The 17698-nt window shown below is 45.8% G+C and overlaps 3 protein-coding genes across 8 annotated transcripts; all 3 read right to left on the bottom strand.

Moving 5' to 3' along the window:
• Positions 1 to 845: 845 nt before the first annotated feature.
• On the bottom strand, positions 846 to 4602 carry si:ch211-170d8.2 (uncharacterized protein LOC571755 homolog). The gene is made up of 3 exons (XM_066644366.1): positions 3422 to 4602; positions 2660 to 2804; positions 846 to 2058 (listed from the first exon to the last, which is right to left on the bottom strand). The coding sequence occupies exons 1-3, from the start codon at positions 3756 to 3758 to the stop codon at positions 1746 to 1748; spliced, it is 795 nt and encodes a 264-aa protein (XP_066500463.1). The 5' UTR covers positions 3759 to 4602; the 3' UTR covers positions 846 to 1745.
• Positions 4603 to 4647: 45 nt separating this feature from the next.
• On the bottom strand, positions 4648 to 13841 carry hps4 (HPS4 biogenesis of lysosomal organelles complex 3 subunit 2). Of its 6 annotated transcripts, none has more exons than XM_066643935.1 (13): positions 13456 to 13841; positions 12356 to 12466; positions 11673 to 11763; positions 11184 to 11327; positions 10810 to 10917; positions 10529 to 10645; positions 10185 to 10279; positions 10010 to 10082; positions 9799 to 9929; positions 8472 to 9201; positions 6441 to 6567; positions 6068 to 6179; positions 4648 to 5742 (listed from the first exon to the last, which is right to left on the bottom strand). In XM_066643935.1, the coding sequence occupies exons 2-13, from the start codon at positions 12382 to 12384 to the stop codon at positions 5571 to 5573; spliced, it is 1929 nt and encodes a 642-aa protein (XP_066500032.1). In that variant the 5' UTR covers positions 12385 to 12466; positions 13456 to 13841; the 3' UTR covers positions 4648 to 5570. The 6 variants fall into 6 exon arrangements, with proteins under 6 accessions (XP_066500032.1, XP_066500030.1, XP_066500031.1 ...); XM_066643933.1 differs by having other exon boundaries at positions 13528 to 13841; XM_066643934.1 differs by lacking the exon at positions 13456 to 13841 and adding an exon at positions 13161 to 13369.
• A 532-nt stretch (positions 13842 to 14373) lies between these two features.
• On the bottom strand, positions 14374 to 17376 carry cox6a1 (cytochrome c oxidase subunit 6A1). Its single transcript, XM_066644133.1, has 3 exons — positions 17218 to 17376; positions 16158 to 16300; positions 14374 to 14708 (listed from the first exon to the last, which is right to left on the bottom strand). The coding sequence occupies exons 1-3, from the start codon at positions 17312 to 17314 to the stop codon at positions 14622 to 14624; spliced, it is 327 nt and encodes a 108-aa protein (XP_066500230.1). The 5' UTR covers positions 17315 to 17376; the 3' UTR covers positions 14374 to 14621.
• Positions 17377 to 17698: the final 322 nt, after the last annotated feature.

Below are 17698 nucleotides of genomic sequence, written 5' to 3'. Positions count from 1 at the left end.
TTAAGGTGGAATATGTCATTTAAGGTGGAATATGCCATTAAAGGTGGAATATGTCATTTAAAGGTGAAATATGTAATTTGAGGTGGAATATGTCGTTTAAGGTGAAATATGTAATATAAGTTGGAATATGTCATTTAAGGTGAAATATGTGATTTAAGTTGGAATATAATTGTATATTTCACCTTTAATCACAAATTTCACCTTAAATGACATATTCCACCTTAAATGGCACGGTGGCGCAGCAGGTAGGTGTCGCAGTCACACAGCTCCAGGGACACTTGCTGGAGGTTGTGGGTTCGATTCCCACTCCGGGTGACTGTCTTTGAGGAGTTGATGTGTTCTCCCCGTGCCCGCGTGGGTTTCCTCCGGGTGCTCCAGTTTCCTGCCACAGCTCCAAAAAACACACGTTATTAGGTGGATTGGCGACTCAAAAGTGTCCGTAGGTGTGAATGTGTGTGTATCTGTGTTGCCCTGTGAAGGACTGGCGCCCCCTCCAGGGTGTATTCCTGCCCTGCGCCCAATGATTCCAGGTAGGCTCTGGACCCACCGCGACCCTGAACTGGATAAGGGTTACAGATAATGAATGAATGGCATATTTCACCTTAAATGACATATTCTTACCTGGACCCTTGAAGAACAGTGAATGGAGGCTAACAAAGTATGCAGAGCAACAGGTAGACAGTTCTACAGTGTGTAAGTGTAGAATTACAGAGGGACTGGTGTGGTCAGCGGCGCTGAGAGAGTGGACAGTGAGTGTGTGACTGAATATCTGTAGTATACACTTATTTCCTGTCAGCTGTTGTACATCTCTTAGCCTTTGTGTGTGTGTGTGTGTGTGTGGATTCCACACACCTGAAAACAGCACAGTAGACTTCACTCAAACTCTAATTGGAAACCGTCTTTTATTTTGAAAAACGAGTAAATGCAATAAAACACAATTCTGAGAATGAGGGCAAAAGCACGATATATAACTTTGTCTTTACACTATTTACATTTCTCTTCCCACAGAACAACACCCATATAAATTAAATAAACTGAAAAGGACTTGCTGAAGTGCTCGAGATGTAAAGCTAGGAGCATTAGCAGTGAACAGCTTCTCTATTGTTATTAAACAGCAGGAGCCATTAGCATTAGCATCTCTCCAGTCAGGCTAATCCACCGCTTAATCTCGCTCCCCCGTGCTAATCTCACCTCCCCTGGATTTCTGCCACGTTATTGGTTGGATCTCACACTTAAGAGCCGTCAGTCTATGACTGTGGATGGCTCAGGGGTTGTTTACGCTGAGGACATGTCCCCGCCGCTTCCTGCAATGGCTGACTTTGACGTTGTGTGATTTTGAAGCTGTTTCTCAACTCGGACACTTGCTGGAGCGCTAGCCCTGCTACATACTCAGCTCTCCCCCCTGTTCTTTGTTGTTTGTATTTGTGGTCTTACAGTTTACAGTCTGAGCGCACAGAGCAGACAACACACGGGGGCGCTGTGGAACTTCAGCTGCTGCAGTGTGGCTCACTGCAGTGGAACAGTCTGGTATAAAAGTGGGTATTACACTGGAGCTAATGAGCTCTAACCCTGGATCTCTGCCCTCACCCTCCCTCCTGTAACGGTGTATCTATGCCACAGTGAATACTGTGCCCTCTGTATTGTATTTGATAAACACTCTCAGTGGAGTCTTGGGAGGTGAGATTAGGACGGAGCACTGGGATTACACAAAGCACTGGAGCTGTGTGTGTGTGTGTGTGTGTGTGTTATCTGTACGACAGTGTAATGAAAGGTGTGTGTAGAAGCTGAACTCCATATTTATCACACGGCTCAGTTATATCCCCCTCTTTGCTGCAGTGCAAAGCGAGTCCAAGCTCCACTGCCTCCTCTAGGGGGCGCTCCACTGATCCCTCTCCTGGGGTTTTTTCTCGCGGGTCTGAAGCCCATGGTCCCCTCAGGACACCCACCCTCCTGATGTCCAGTAAACTCTGGCCTTTGTCGCCTCCATCATGCGCCTGAAAGAAGAAGGACAAGTCCACCCTCAGCTCCAAAATACCGTTCTCAGACCATACACTGTGCCTAGAGAGAGAGAGAGAGAGAGAGGGAGAGAGAGAGAGAGGGAGAGGGAGAGAGAGAGAGAGGGAGAGGGGGGGGAGAGAGAGGGAGAGAGAGAGAGAGAGGGAGAGGGGGAGGAGAGAGAGGGAGAGAGAGAGAGGAGGGGGGGGAGTTCATCATTAGTTCTAGATCCCAGCTCATATCAATCCTCCAACCTGACCTCACTGATGCCTGGATGCCATCAAATCCTCACAGCAGTTCAGAGGTTCCCGAAGCAGGGGCTTGTCCCATGGGGTGGTGCAGGCATGTGATTGTAATAATTCACACTGTGAAGGTGATGTGTGGCTTTGTTTTCAGTTGTGTGTGTGTGTGTGTGTGCTGGAGTGAAAAGAGGGGCACTGCAGGGAATGTTTGGTAACCTCTGATCCAGTGTAAGTCCCCCCTGGAAGAGCAGAGGCTGCCGTAAACAGAGGAACACGCTCCCGATTAATGTTCTTCTTTTCTGGGAGTAACACCAGCGTAAGATGCAGATTTAATGGGACTCTTATTTTGAAACAGGAATACAGTTTATAATGAATAATAAACCTATCTCTACAGAGTAAAGAGGCAGTGTTTGGGGTCACACCTCGTGGGCAGCTGGCGTTTCTCCAGTGAAGGCAGAAGCGGTCGGACGCTGAGAGGCTGAGGGTCTAAAACGTGGAGGTGGAGCTCCGCTCTCAGCACCGGCGCCGAGAGGACGTCCTCGCTCAGAACAAACTCAATACCGCCACCTTCAGGACACAGAGAACACAGGCGTTACACCAGGACACTGCTCTGGGTTCATTTACATCCGGGACACGGTTTAAACCCTGCTCTGCTTAGTTCAGTAGACACACATCATCCAGAACATTAAAGCCCCCGCCACAGGCCACACGCTGTAGTCCTTCTGTTACTCTGCATACTTTGTTAACCCCTTTTTCACCGTTAAAGCTCAGGATTTTTTTTGTACTGTCTTTAATTCTGAAGTATTATTTAGTTGGAGTGCACCCCTGGCCCCGGTGTGTGTAGGAGGTATGGTGTTGTCCAGCTCTACTCTGAAATCCTGCTTTATTTAACGCCCTCGTGGACTGAGAAGAATGTGTTGTATTTAATGGAGTCCCCAGCAGAAACACTTCTCTGAGACCGTTGTGAGTCCTCCACTCGTTTCTTTAATTCTTTTATCCTTCTTCCAACAGGAAATAAAGCTTAACAATGAACTGAGAGCAAAACAAAGTACTTTCTCTGGAGAACAATAAGCAGAAACACATCTAGAAATAAGAAGAGGAAGAGTAGAGTTCTCTGTTTCTTTAAAAACTCCCCTGGACCCAGGCCCCTCTATTAACCCCCCGTTTTCCTCCCGTATAAACGCCCCTCTTACCCCCGGTGTCTCTGCCCTGAATCCCCTTCACTCCTCTGCAGTAGAAGCCCATCTGACAGCAGCGATAAACTCGTCTCACGTAGCGAAAGAGCGGCTCCTCTGGAAAAACCGTCCTCTTCGCCCCGTCTCTGCTCATGGAGAGGACCCTGAGCCTGTAGATGTGACCCCAGTGACCTCGCTGAAGCCGGGCCTCTGTCCAGGGCGAGTCTAAGGCAGCGCACTTTCTCTCAACCTCTCCTCGAGCTGCAGAACTGAGGAACAGGGTTCTGCAGTGGCCTAGTGTCAGCAGCGTCACGGAGGTGAGGATCAGGAGCGCGGAGTGGAGCATGGTGAAGAAGATCCCACAGAAATAAACCAGAGAACACAGAAAGCTCTGAAACGACTTCTTCTGGAAATGAGAGCCTTCTCCTCTGAGCTCAGCTCATTTCAGTGGAGCCCTGTGGCTCTCCTCCCCCAGGGAAAGCCATTCACACCCCCACAGGCCCACGCATAATGTCCCGCACCCCCACTAATGACCCTCATTACACTGCATCACTAACAATGCAGTCATTTGCAAAAGAAAAAAAACAAAAAGCAGCCACCAGCGGAGAGAGCGTTAAACTCCTCTGTCCCCGAGAGCACAACGGCTCAGAGCGACCGGGACAAGAGCTTTAGAAATTCACTCCTCTACGGTGATCACTCTTTATTTACCCTTTAACAGCCGTGTGGATAAACAGACCTTAAAAAGCCAGGACTCGTTTCTTTACGAGCGTCAAACCTCCCCCAGAGAACAACGCAGAGCTTTACTTTCACACACCACCAGTGTTTTTATAGAAAGTTTAAAGAAAAGTACTCACTGTTTCCCTCCTGTGGACGATATTGACTTTGGCGGCGCCTCGTGGTCAGCAGCTGGAACTGCAGCTTAAGGTTTTTAAGATTTTAAAGTTGAAACTCCTGTGGTTCGTAGTTTGCTTTGAAAACAGTTAATTATTTTTCCGTTTACTTCAACAACTTCCTGCGAGGAGCTTAACAACTTCCTGTGAGGAGCTTAACAACTTCCTGTGAGGAGCTGTTGGAGGCAGGCGCCTGGTTCCACTCTTCAGCACCGCCCTGAACTCTGGCTGACGATACGCAGCAGAAACGGGGAGATGTTCCTCTGTATTTTCTCAAACCGCACCGTGTCAACTGTCTGTTTCACGAAATTAATAAAATAAATCATTCCCAGTCGATATCATCACAGTTTTTATTATAATTTATGAGAAATATATTAGAAAAGAGCTTTAAAACACTGTATAACTTTAATATTCAAAGCTCCGCTCCACAGCGACATGATTTTAACAAAAACACCAGTGAGAAACAAACACTCAGCCGTCACAAAGATCCACAGTTAAGTGCTTTGTGGGTTCCCCACTCTTTATAAAGGGTTTATAAAGGACTTACTATCACATTAATGCTCATAAATACATAATAAAGACACTAAAATCCTTTAATATAAATTATATTTAATGAAGGCAGCAGTGAGGCGCCGCGTGCGCTCGTCTGCACGTGAACCTCAGACGCTGCTGTTTATTAAGAACTCTTAAATGAACCTGCGCCAACGTCTTTAAGGCCCTTTCCCACAGCGTCAGTCGTCAAAAAGACTGCATTCATTACAACACTTCAGTCGTTGGAGATTAATGTTTAATTAAAGTGTCATTTAATGAAGTGCAGACCTTTAATGAACTCCTCTGCTGTAAAAGGGCAGTGCTCTGTTTAATGTCGTGGTTCTATTGGCTGATCGTGTTCAGTGGGCGGAGTCTGAGGAGGTGTGGCTGTGAGCAATGAGCAGAAATGTGGTGAGATTATTATTAGATTATTATTAGATTATTTCGCCGTTTTATTCAGAGAAAGCGTTTTATTTCATCAGTCGACCGTTTAACTTTCATTCTTCCGAAGAGAGACGCTTATAAAACAAGCCCAATCTGCCACTTTCTCTGGAATAAAGGCACTTACAGCAAGTGAAATGTGCCCAAGGCACGGCTCAAATAGTCTTCTAAAATCCGTACAATAATCTGACACCGTGCTTCACCTTAAATCTCTGATATTTCACTGAGTACGGGATCGGTGCACTCCTCGTGTCACACACAGGGACCTCCTGCTGGTGGAGGGCGGTGGCGCGCGGTCAGAGGAGGTTAACCCCGTGTTTGAGGAGCCGGTGGCGAGCTTTACTGGGCAGAGAGAAAGCGGTGTCCTGGGCGTTGGGGACCCCCGAGTTCCTGGAGTTTGCCCCCTGCTGGAGGAAATATGTCTCCTGTGCAGCCGTCCGAGTGCCATACACTGCACAGCTGGCGTTCCTGAAAACCAACCACACACACACACACACACACACACACACACACACACACAGAGAGAGAGCGCAGCTTAAATCAGTATAAGTTTAACCATGAACTTACTATTTTCTCACATTTTTCCATAAAGTGCAGCTCACTGAATGACACAGTCATAAGGCAGGTCCGCCACAAGGGGGCGTCCATCTTTATAATAATTTCAGTACAAAATCTGATACAGACAACAGAATAAAGTAAAAACAATCATTTTCTCTGATTTTAACTGAGAGCAGACAAGATTTCAACTGTGATTTTTACTCAGTTCTGTCAGGCCACACACACACACACACACCTGATGATGGCCTCCTGCAGCGTTTGTGTGTGAGAGAAGTGTGAGTGCAGCAGAGCCGTGGCCTTCACGAAGGAACGATCCTGAGGCCCCGCAGAAGGGCCACACACATTCGCTAAAAAACACACACAGACACGAGGTTAATACATCACACATATCACACACCTGACATTCAGAACATCTATAATCATATATCTCTCTTATTACAAACTTAAAACACATGCCTAGGTTCTTTAATGTTCAATAAAACAAGAGTCTCCTGGCTTTAATGTGTGTCACAGACTCTGCTCCTCGTTCTGGAGTGTGGCAACGTCTCTGTTCTGTTCAGACATGAAGTCATTTAGTGTGTGTGTGTGTGTGTGTGTGTAAAACTTACTGGTGAGTGTGTTCTGGATGCAGTCGTAGTGTGTGAATGTGTACGGTCCTGGAGCTGAAGTGGTCCTGGGAGAGATGGTCCTCAGATGAGCCTCCAGTCCGTTCAGAGACGCCAAACTACTGTGATACTGCAACAGAGTTTATAACTTCACATTAACATCAATAGCAATGCACCAGCCACTAGCTCAACACTAACCTCTGTTCATCAGACTCAACACGCTCAGAGGAGAACACTAACCTCTGTTCATCAGACTCAACACGCTCAGAGGAGAACACTAACCTCTGTTCATCAGACTCAACACGCTCAGAGGAGAACACTAACCTCTGTTCATCAGACTCAACACGCTCAGAGGAGAACACTAACCTCTGTTCAGCAGACTCAACACGCTCGGAGGAGAACACTAACCTCTGTTCATCAGACTCAACACGCTCAGAGGAGAACACTAACCTCTGTTCAGCAGACTCAACATGCTCGGAGGAGAACACTAACCTCTGTTCATCAGACTCAACACGCTCAGAGGAGAACACTAACCTCTGTTCATCAGACTCAACACGCTCAGAGGAGAACACTAACCTCTGTTCATCAGACTCAACACGCTCAGAGGAGAACACTAACCTCTGTTCAGCAGACTCAACACGCTCGGAGGAGAACACTAACCTCTGTTCATCAGACTCAACACGCTCAGAGGAGAACACTAACCTCTGTTCAGCAGACTCAACATGCTCGGAGGAGAACACTAACCTCTGTTCATCAGACTCAACACGCTCAGAGGAGAACACTAACCTCTGTTCATCAGACTCAACACGCTCAGAGGAGAACACTAACCTCTGTTCATCAGACTCAACACGCTCGGAGGAGAACACTAACCTCTGTTCATCAGACTCAACACGCTCGGAGGAGAACACTAACCTCTGTTCAGCAGACTCAACACGCTCGGAGGAGAACACTAACCTCTGTTCATCAGACTCAACACGCTCAGAGAGCACACTAACCTCTGTTCATCAGACTCAACACGCTCGGAGGAGAACACTAACCTCTGTTCAGCAGACTCAACACGCTCGGAGGAGAACACTAACCTCTGTTCATCAGACTCAACACGCTCAGAGGAGAACACTAACCTCTGTTCATCAGACTCAACACGCTCAGAGGAGAACACTAACCTCTGTTCAGCAGACTCAACACGCTCAGAGGAGAACACTAACCTCTGTTCATCAGACTCAACACGCTCAGAGGAGAACGCTAACCTCTGTTCATCAGACTCAACACGCTCGGAGGAGAACACTAACCTCTGTTCATCAGACTCAACACGCTCAGAGAGCACACTAACCTCTGTTCATCAGACTCAACACGCTCGGAGGAGAACACTAACCTCTGTTCAGCAGACTCAACACGCTCGGAGGAGAACACTAACCTCTGTTCATCAGACTCAACACGCTCAGAGGAGAACACTAACCTCTGTTCATCAGACTCAACACGCTCAGAGGAGAACACTAACCTCTGTTCAGCAGACTCAACACGCTCAGAGGAGAACACTAACCTCTGTTCATCAGACTCAACACGCTCAGAGGAGAACACTAACCTCTGTTCATCAGACTCAACACGCTCAGAGGAGAACACTAACCTCTGTTCATCAGACTCAACACGCTCAGAGGAGAACACTAACCTCTGTTCATCAGACTCAACACGCTCGGAGGAGAACACTAACCTCTGTTCATCAGACTCAACACGCTCGGAGGAGAACACTAACCTCTGTTCATCAGACTCAACACGCTCAGAGGAGAACACTAACCTCTGTTCATCAGACTCAACACGCTCGGAGGAGAACACTAACCTCTGTTCAGCAGACTCAACACGCTCGGAGGAGAACACTAACCTCTGTTCATCAGACTCAACACGCTCAGAGGAGAACACTAACCTCTGTTCATCAGACTCAACACACTCGGATGAGAACACTGACCTCTGACCCTGTCACATCAGTGAAAGTCAGGAAACTGAAAAACTGACTGGTGAACAAACTGTTATTTTCCTCACCACTTCCTCCTTGGCCGTGGGGTGTGTGCTGAAGTTTGGTTCCACAAGCAGCGCCAGAACCAGAGCTCGGATCCTGTGCTGATAGAGAACCATCAGCTCCAGAGACGTCTCACAGTCTTCCAAAGGCTCTTCGCTCGTCTCTCTGCTTTGGTTCACCCGCTCTTCCTCCTCGGTCTCTCTCGGCTCGTTCCCGAGGCTGGCGTCGTCGTTAAATGGCTGTAGTTTGGTCAAACTCTCGTTCAGGTGCCGGCTGAACTCGTCCGGTTCTGACGGACGTCCGTTACAAACAGAACTGGGTTGTTTCTCTTCTGTAATTTCATCGTTATCTGTTAAAACCTGGGATGTTTTACTCTCTGAATCACCCTCTTGCTCACTAACATCCTCTTTCGAGCTGTTACCGCCATTTGCTCCGCCCCCTTCCACCTCACATGGAAGGGTCCCATTGCTCAGACCATGGTCACGTGACCCGGGAGGCGTGCCTCCATCCGATCGGCCGACGAGGCTGGAGCGAAGCGGGGTGCTGAACTGCGAGGGCGTGGGGCTGAAGCAGGACTCGTCCGAGAGGGAGGAGCGAGGGGAGGACGGCAGGGTCTGATAGGACGGCTGAGGAACATGGGCGGAGTCAAACTCAGACGAGTCTTGATCTGTGATTGGTGTGTCAGAGAGGGTGCGAGACAGGAGGCGGGACTTCCTGGGGCGAGAGAGAGGCTGAGGGACCATTCCATTGGATCTAAAAGAAAAGATAGAAACGTGACAAATGATGGTTCTACAAGGGTTCTTTATTAAAGGAAACGGTTCAGTACAGAACCCTGAACACTTGAAGGAACTTTTGCATCATGAAGGGGTTCTTCAGTTTGATGAAGAATGTGCTGTAGATGGTTCTACATGGTACCTTTCAGAAAAGGGTTCTATAAGGAACCAAAAGTGGTTCCTCTGTTGTAACATGTAAGAACCCTTTTTGGTGCTGAATAGAACTCTTCTCTAAAAGGTGCTAAAGCCATCATTAGCACATTCTTCATCAATCTGAAGAACCCTTTAATTGTGCAAAAGTTTAGTGCAAAAGAGTGCAGTGATAAACAAACAACTTGCAGGAGACAAAGAATCACACTGCTCTGCCGTCCCTGAATAAACCAGTTTATGCTCCATAGAGAGGGCCCACACCAGGGCACGGCCATGTTTATTTATTTCCCATTCATTATTAGTACAGAGCCTCTGACACATCCTGACCACAAGGTGTCAGTGTTACTGCGGTTACAGGACGTGAAGAAGAATCACTTTAAAGAAGCAGAGTTAATGTTTTTATTATAAAACTGTTATAGAGTTGTACCTGCTGGAGTTGTCCACTGGGGGGCAGCGGAGTGTGTGTAGTTCACTTGGTGTGAGGAACACTCTCGTTGTGCTGGTGGTGGATGGAGGTGAAGATCCTGAGGTCAGTCCATTAGCTCTCAGTCTATGATCCTGGAGAGAAAACGAGTGTGTGAACTCTCAACCTCAAGGAGAGACGGACTCTGTGTGTGTGTGTGTGTGTGTGTGTTTACCTGGCTGTAGGTTTCAGTCTCATGCACCATCACCTTCACAGTAAGTTCTGGAGGCATTTGTGTACTCACCACCCTACACACACACACACACACACACACCAGATTACCACATTCATTTTGTAACCCACGACCTGTCTCCTCCTCCTTTACGAAGCCTGTGTTTATTCCCACTGACCTGCCACGGTACAGAATACACCCTGCCACCACCAGGGGGCAGCGCTGACATGCCTGCAGGATGAGGGCGGCCTTTAAAAGCAGCAGGGGGTCAATCTAAAAGGAACAGAGAGAAAGAAGTGAAAAAGTGAAGAAGAATCACTTCTTTGGCTCCATTAGTAAAAACAAACAAACACTACACTGACACCTAGTGGTCTAAATCACTACATCTCCATTTATGTGACCCTCTCTATGGAGCATAAAGACACATTTTAAAACTTTAGACCAGTCTGAGTAATGAGTAATGAATGAAATCTCTGGACTGTCGCTTTAATGCCTGCGCTATAAATCTGAATCGTGTGTTACATGAGTGGAGTCGATGGTTCTCAGGCAGCTGAAGATGTGATGGAGCTCAGTGGCGCTGCCCTGCAGGTGAGAGAGATAATGAGCCCAGCGCAGAGCCAGCTCCTCCCGACTGTGCAGCTACAGCACAACAGACAAAACGAAAACTATCACTAATGTTTAACGGGTCTGTAATGATTAGTCAACAAGAAAATGTCCACAGCGTTTATACGGTCCAAACGGTCATTCTGACAGACTGTAATGCACTACAGGAAATGTAGGGGGCGATATGACAGATGTGTTACCTGATAGCTACGACGAACCGGGCCGTTATAAAAACAGAAAAGTTCAATCAGCTGATCCAGAAAAGCACACACACTCACATCAGGGACATCTGATACACAGCTCAGAGCCTGAGAGGAGGGGGGGGGGAGAAAAAATATAATTTGTCCATGCATATGTACATCAGTGTTATCTTTGTGAGGTCACAAATATGCACCTCAATACACACACAGACACACACACACACAGACAGACAGACAGACACACACAGACACACACACACACACACACAGACAGACAGACAGACACACACACAGACAGACAGACAGACACACACACAGACAGACAGACAGACAGACAGACACACAGAGACACAGACAGACACACACACACATACCCAGAGGAAGTTGTCTCTCATGTGAATGGCATATTTGCTTTTCCTGAGCCTGAGGAGTCGAACTGGAGAGGACGAGAGCTCGGAAACACAGCGGCTGACACCAGCTAACTGACCACACAACAACTCCTGCTGATCCAGGGGAGTCTGAGAGACACACACACACACACACATTACGGACACTGCTTTGACAAACCTTTTCAGAACTCCATTTTCACATTGGCCTAGTCCTGTCACATGAGCTCAGCTCAGGACAACACTCACTAATACATGTCTGTTATGATGGGGGGGGGGGCATGTTCTCCACCCAGAGAGACCCAGAAGATACTTACGGAGGGCTGTGGCATCACTAGAAGAGAAAAGCTAAGGTTTAAACCTGTTGTAAGTTTGTTTCCCCTTGTATTTGAATGTTTAAGGCCCGAATGTTGGCTAAGATTACCTGGAGTTTCAGATTAGCATTAACATTAATCAGAGAAAGCGTAGATACATTACATCTTCAGGGTAAAAGTAGCAAATCCCAGCTCTGGTGAGATCCCCCTCCTCCTGAACCTTCGAGCGGTCGTACAGGAAGAAATAGATGTATCTGAAAGTGTCACAAAGGAAATGAAAGTGAGACAATAATAGATTATTATTAATAATAATAATACAATAATACAAATCTTAATGTGATAATACAATAATAAGGTGCTGAGAAACAGCCATTTTAACAGTCCCTTAAATATGACCTCATCATAAACTAAGGCACTCATTAAATGTTACCAAAACGACTGCATTTAAAGGTGCACTAGGTCATTTCTATCTAATACAAATTAAACACATTAAAAGCTGATATTTTAGTAACAACATCATGTTTTCGTTCTAAGGTCAAAGAACCAACTTGGGAAACTGCACCCTGGGACCAAGCAGCTGTTTTTGTTGTTGAGCTTCATCTGTTTGGCCACAAGAGGTCGCCAAGAAAAACGGAGAAGAAAGAGAACAGAGTGAAAACGGCTAAAAACCAGAGCTTCTGCTCCTCGCTCCTCACTGCTGTGCGCTCGGGGTCGGGGTGAACAGCGAGCGGCTCATTATCATTTAAAGGAACAGGTGCTGTTTACACAGGGGGAGAACACTGCTGTGGGGCTCGTGGGGGTTCGTTAAGAAACAGAACTATGTTCACAACAAAGATCCTAACTTACCGTCTGGACTCTGACACCGTGTCCGCCATCAGTGAACGCTTTGAGATGGACTCAACCCTGATCAAACGTCCTGTCCTCCTCCCATTCCCCTCAGCCACAGCTTGGCGTGACCTGGAAGAAAAGCAGAAGTGTAAAGAGAAGCAAAACTAACTTCGGTTTATTTAACTTCAGATTATTTTCAAACCTTTTCTATCAAAGGAAATGTAATTAACTCATCAGTGCCAGCCTCACACAAGCTAACGTCACCATGCTCAATACCAAGAGTGGGCCAGAGAGGTATAAAGCCCTGTGGAGCGGTACCTGGCCTCATTAATGTTTATGTGGCTGAATGGCATCAAATCCTCACAGCAATGTCCCACTGCGTCTGGTGTAAAAGCTTAGAGCGGGTAAACAAGGGGTTTATAAGGGGGAATTTTGGAAATGTGGTGAAGCTGTCCTTTAACTTCTGTAAACGCTCAGACAGTTGCTGCTACACCATTTAAGGTGGAACGGTGGAAACAGTAGGAAATCCTAAGTCACCTTTCACTTCTGGCGGCGCGTACACAGCAGTTACCGTTATCTACCTCAGTATTTAAGGTGGAACGGTGTCATAGCCGTAAAATGTTAGAAAGTAACATTATCCGCTCATTTAAGGTGGAATTCTCTTAAGCACATTACAGCTTCGTCTCATTCTGCCATTGACTGCTACAACTTTTAAGGTGGAGGGGATTACATTAACTCCTTAACTTCTTTAATCACCTTAAACACCTGCGATATTTAAGGTGGAACGAATTAATTAATCATCATTAATTCCCGAAACACTTACCGTTAATGTGGAACAGATCAATTCAGGAGAAACTACAGCCCCCACTTAAGGTGGAACGAATTAATCCATCACCACTTCCGCAACGCTTAAGGTGGAACGGATTCCTCAGAACCACTAACCGCTGCTTCATTTAAAGTCTGAATAAAACCCCGAGGACAGCTTCGTTTGACTTCTATCGTCACACAGTCACTGGTTAACGTTATTTCAAACGCTGCAGGTTTGTGTTTAATAGATTAATAATTAATGAAGGGAGTAAAAGCCTGGTTTAGCGGCTGTCAAAGTAAAAGCTCTCAACCTGAAAAACTCCAAACTTTCAGAACTGAGCGCAGAGGACTCTCGGATTTAAAGCTGATTTTCGAATAAAAACCTGGGTTTAAGGCTCCAGAGTTTCTCCGGGAAGAAGATGAAGTGGTGAGAGTCTGTCAGAGTCAGGAATGTGGATCACAAGAGCAGAGTCATGTGAGTCCCTCTGAAAGTAAGGCGAGCACCAAGGGCCAGGCTCAGTCTGTACACACACACACACACACACTACTGAACGTCATCTTTAACACTCAAAGATTAAAACAATCCACACCAAGTGGAAACATGACATTTCTCTGAACTGTGAAGATTAAGAGCAACATTAACACAGTTGTTATTTAAAGAACAGCCTCAGCGCCTGTGAAAGCCCTTCTCCGTCTGAGTGCCTCTGTGTTGTTGTGGTTCACCCTCCTAACCACCGGGGGTCTCCCTCAGTAACACCATCAGTCACTGACTGAGACCCAGGACACGTAACCTGAAGAGGTACGGACAATAACAGACCAACAACTCCAGTGAAACTACACACTTCACCTTTAATACCCGACTGAACATCCGTCTCAAACATTTAAAAGCCCTTTAAACTAACGTTAGACTGTAATTTAAAGAGCTATTTAATTCCTAAAGGAGCCTGTCCGTTATTGTAGTTCACACACCCAACCACCAGAGGTCACCTTCTGAGTTCTTATTGTTGAATTAAAAATAGTAAAAATGGTACAAATATAGAGCAGAATTTCTAGAAAAACGTAAGAACGAATAGCAAACTCCGAACAAGAACGGCTCCAAAACAGTCCATCGTCAGCGCCGATAGCCGTGGGGTTACATTTAAATCAGATATTAAACTAACGTCAGCCTCATATTTAACCTCCAGAACCCCAATAAAAGGTTTAATTCAAATAACACACAGACTACCGTTGTATAACTTAAGGAATATCATCTTTATTTTCGGTTAAGTTCCGACAGCTGTGGTGTGATGGTCCGATGTAATGGTCTCCTGCAGGGGGCTCCACTGAGAGGAGCCCAGAGGTCAGTGAAGGGTTTTATTTTAAACGTAAACTGAAAGAGGAGGATCATGGTCCTGGGAAGTGAGAGGGGGGTGAGGAAGCCCTCTGGTCCACCGAGAGAAAGAGGGAGAAAAGAATGAGAAACAGAGGATAAAAGCCTTTATTCGTGTCCCTCGTATCCGTCGGGAAGAGCGTTCACGTGGGAGTTGTGGAAGAGGGATTTGTTTCCGTCGCCCCAGGGGAAACGCTGCAGGGGGAAAAAACAAAAAACAATTGAACAGCGATTAAATCATTTATAATATTCACCACAAAACAGATTACTATAAGAATCAATAGTTAATTACATACGAGAAAAATCAAATCTATATTTACAACACGTACAGAGTGTCCTTGTGGGAAATGTACACACTGCTGCAGTAAAAGTATTTATATTTATTCTTATTTATTCCCACATTTTATTTTGGTTAAATGTTAAATTTGATCACGTCTCAATATTTACATAAACACAGAGAGTAACATTAACTCATTCATCTTCAGTAATGGCCTCATCCTGTTCAGAGTCGTGGAGAAGACGGGGGTGAAACCCAGTCACAAAGCACCACCACGTTACACTCGGAGGGAACTAGAACTTAGTGGGTTCTTTTACACGCCTCTGTACTTCAACAGAAAAAAACTAAAATGACTTTTAAATGATAGCCACCTCATTAAAACTGAATGTGCACAAATAATAAGGCACTTTCCACATTCAAACTCTTTTTATAAAGTGCTATGTGCAATAAGAACTATAGACACAGCACAAAGAAAGTAAAATAACGCATCCGCCCGCTAGGGCCCTGTAAAATAACGCATCCGCCCGCTAGGGCCCTGTAAAATAACGTATCCATCCGCTAGGGCCCTGTAAAATAACGTATCCTTCCGCTAGGGCCCTGTAAAATAACGTATCCTTCCGCTAGGGCCCTGTAAAATAACGTATCCTTCCGCTAGGGCCCTGTAAAATAACGTATCCTTCCGCTAGGGCCCTGTAAAATAACGTATCCTTCCGCTAGGGCCCTGTAAAATAACGTATCCATCCGCTAGGGCCCTGTAAAATAACGTATCCATCCGCTAAGGCCCTGTAAAATAACGTATCCATCCGCTAGGGCCCTGTAAAATAACGTATCCATCCGCTAGGGCCCTGTAAAATAACGTATCCTTCCGCTAGGGCCCTGTAAAATAACGTATCCTTCCGCTAGGGCCCTGTAAAATAACGTATCCTTCCGCTAGGGCCCTGTAAAATAACGTATCCTTCCGCTAGGGCCCTGTAAAATAACGTATCCATCCGCTAGAGCCCTGTAAAATAACGTTACTCCTGTGATTTGAGGCAGCATCTAAACAAATAGAAAGGAGAAATTTACAGAAACTTAATTGAAGAGGAAAAAATAAAAATGACACTCTGAAAAATAACACTCACAGGAACAGGTCTGAACTACACAGTAAATACTCCACATTTCCTCATGTCTGTGTTCTTCAGTGAACACTCCTTCTGGGGTATTGTCAGGTGGTAACACTATAGTTATATTTGTGTTTGCAGTCACACTGAGGACTGGCTGATTAGGGGTGGGGTGGATAATAAAAGACAAGGAATATGAGGACTTTATCTGGGGAGAGACGGCGCATGCGCACGCGCACACACCTGACCAGTCCCATGTGTGTTTACCTTGCTGCGGATGCGCAGGTGGGTGTATGGAACAAACTCTGGAGTTTCGTGGCTATGGTGCTGAGCCTTCAGGAAAGTGTTGAGCATACACACCCCCACGCCAGGGAGAGCCACGATGAAGCTCAGGATCTTCCATGTCTTTGCTGAAGGAGAACGTTTGAACACGGGTTAAACACTCGTCTCAGGCTTTAAACAGGAAAGTCTCCATTTATCCACTATATTTAGACACAGAGCTCCTCGTGGAACAGGCCTGGAACTCTCACGTAGACTACACTTCACATACAATAACACATCTGGGGTAAAATGAGTGCATATTCATCATGAGGCTACTTTCAGATTAAATCTTTGGGCACTGGATGAACACGAAGGGGCAGATTTAATTCTCAGCTAATTGTAAAGTGTGAGGGCACTTATTTTGACATTAACTTCAGGGGGGACTTTAGACACAGGGACGGTGTGTGTGTGTGTCCTTCACTGTAACCTATGGGCAGGTTTCAGATTAATAAAATATATATTTAAAAACACACAGACCACTTTAAGAATAGGATTCTGTCTGAACAAAAGTCACTTTAAAAACCCTCAACTCTTGAAGCATAATCCTTTAAACACGGCCCGTTAAATCATAGACAATGTGGATGAAAGTTAATTTTCAAACACTACACCTCCTAGTTGTAGAATCTGCCGATAGCTATCGGTAGAATAACATTTAAATACGTTTTAAAAGGTATCGAAAGTGCTGCTGTGGTGTCAAAGTTAGTCCTCTGTAGCTAAAGCTAAGCTAACTGACAAAACTTCAGACTCTACGCTGTAAGGTTTACAAATAAAGCACTTCAGCGGAACCTGTTCAGACAAACACGACATTAGTTGCTAAACAATGTCAGACAAAGCGTAAACAAACGCTTAAATACAGAGATAAACTGTTATAAAGTTGAGGATTAGCATTAGCTTCTACGCCGCGTTTCCGCAGCAAGGTCAAAGCGAGCCACTACAGTTCCGACACCCAGCGCCAACAGACCCGGACTCTCCCAGCGTTCCAGACCGGGAGGGTTCATCAACTCACCCCCCTGCTCGCCGTGGGCAACAGCGGACAGCTGGCGGGACTGAGCCGCAGTCACAGAGCGGCGGAGAGCGGTGCTGAAACGGCCGAACAGAGCCATCTTTGATCGCGGAAAATGACGCTGCTGTGGCGCTTTATCAGAGAGAACCGCCCACAGAGGGGCGCTATAGGAAAGGAGGGAGGTCCAGGGTCACGTGGGTTTTACGAGGAAGGGTCATTCTTCTCTTAAAACATTCATTAATTCAATCGTTATTTTTTTCGTTAAACCGTTAAATGTTCTGTGACTGATTTATTAGAAAAAACTAAATGCACAGATATTTTTACTGAGCTATAAATAACCTGAAAATAATACAATGATGACGTAATAAATCACCTAATCAAACATAAACACTACGTTTCCAGATTATAACTGAAAAACGTTTAATAGACATTCATTATTATAACTAACGTCTTTTACAATGTTGTGTATTAGCTGCAAAATGCA

Source organism: Hoplias malabaricus, chromosome 14, assembly GCF_029633855.1.
Source record: "Hoplias malabaricus isolate fHopMal1 chromosome 14, fHopMal1.hap1, whole genome shotgun sequence".
In the NCBI taxonomy this organism is placed as follows: Eukaryota; Metazoa; Chordata; class Actinopteri; order Characiformes; family Erythrinidae; genus Hoplias; species Hoplias malabaricus.
Note: the sequence above shows the minus strand (reverse complement) of the source record. Positions and strands in the feature narration are given on the sequence as shown.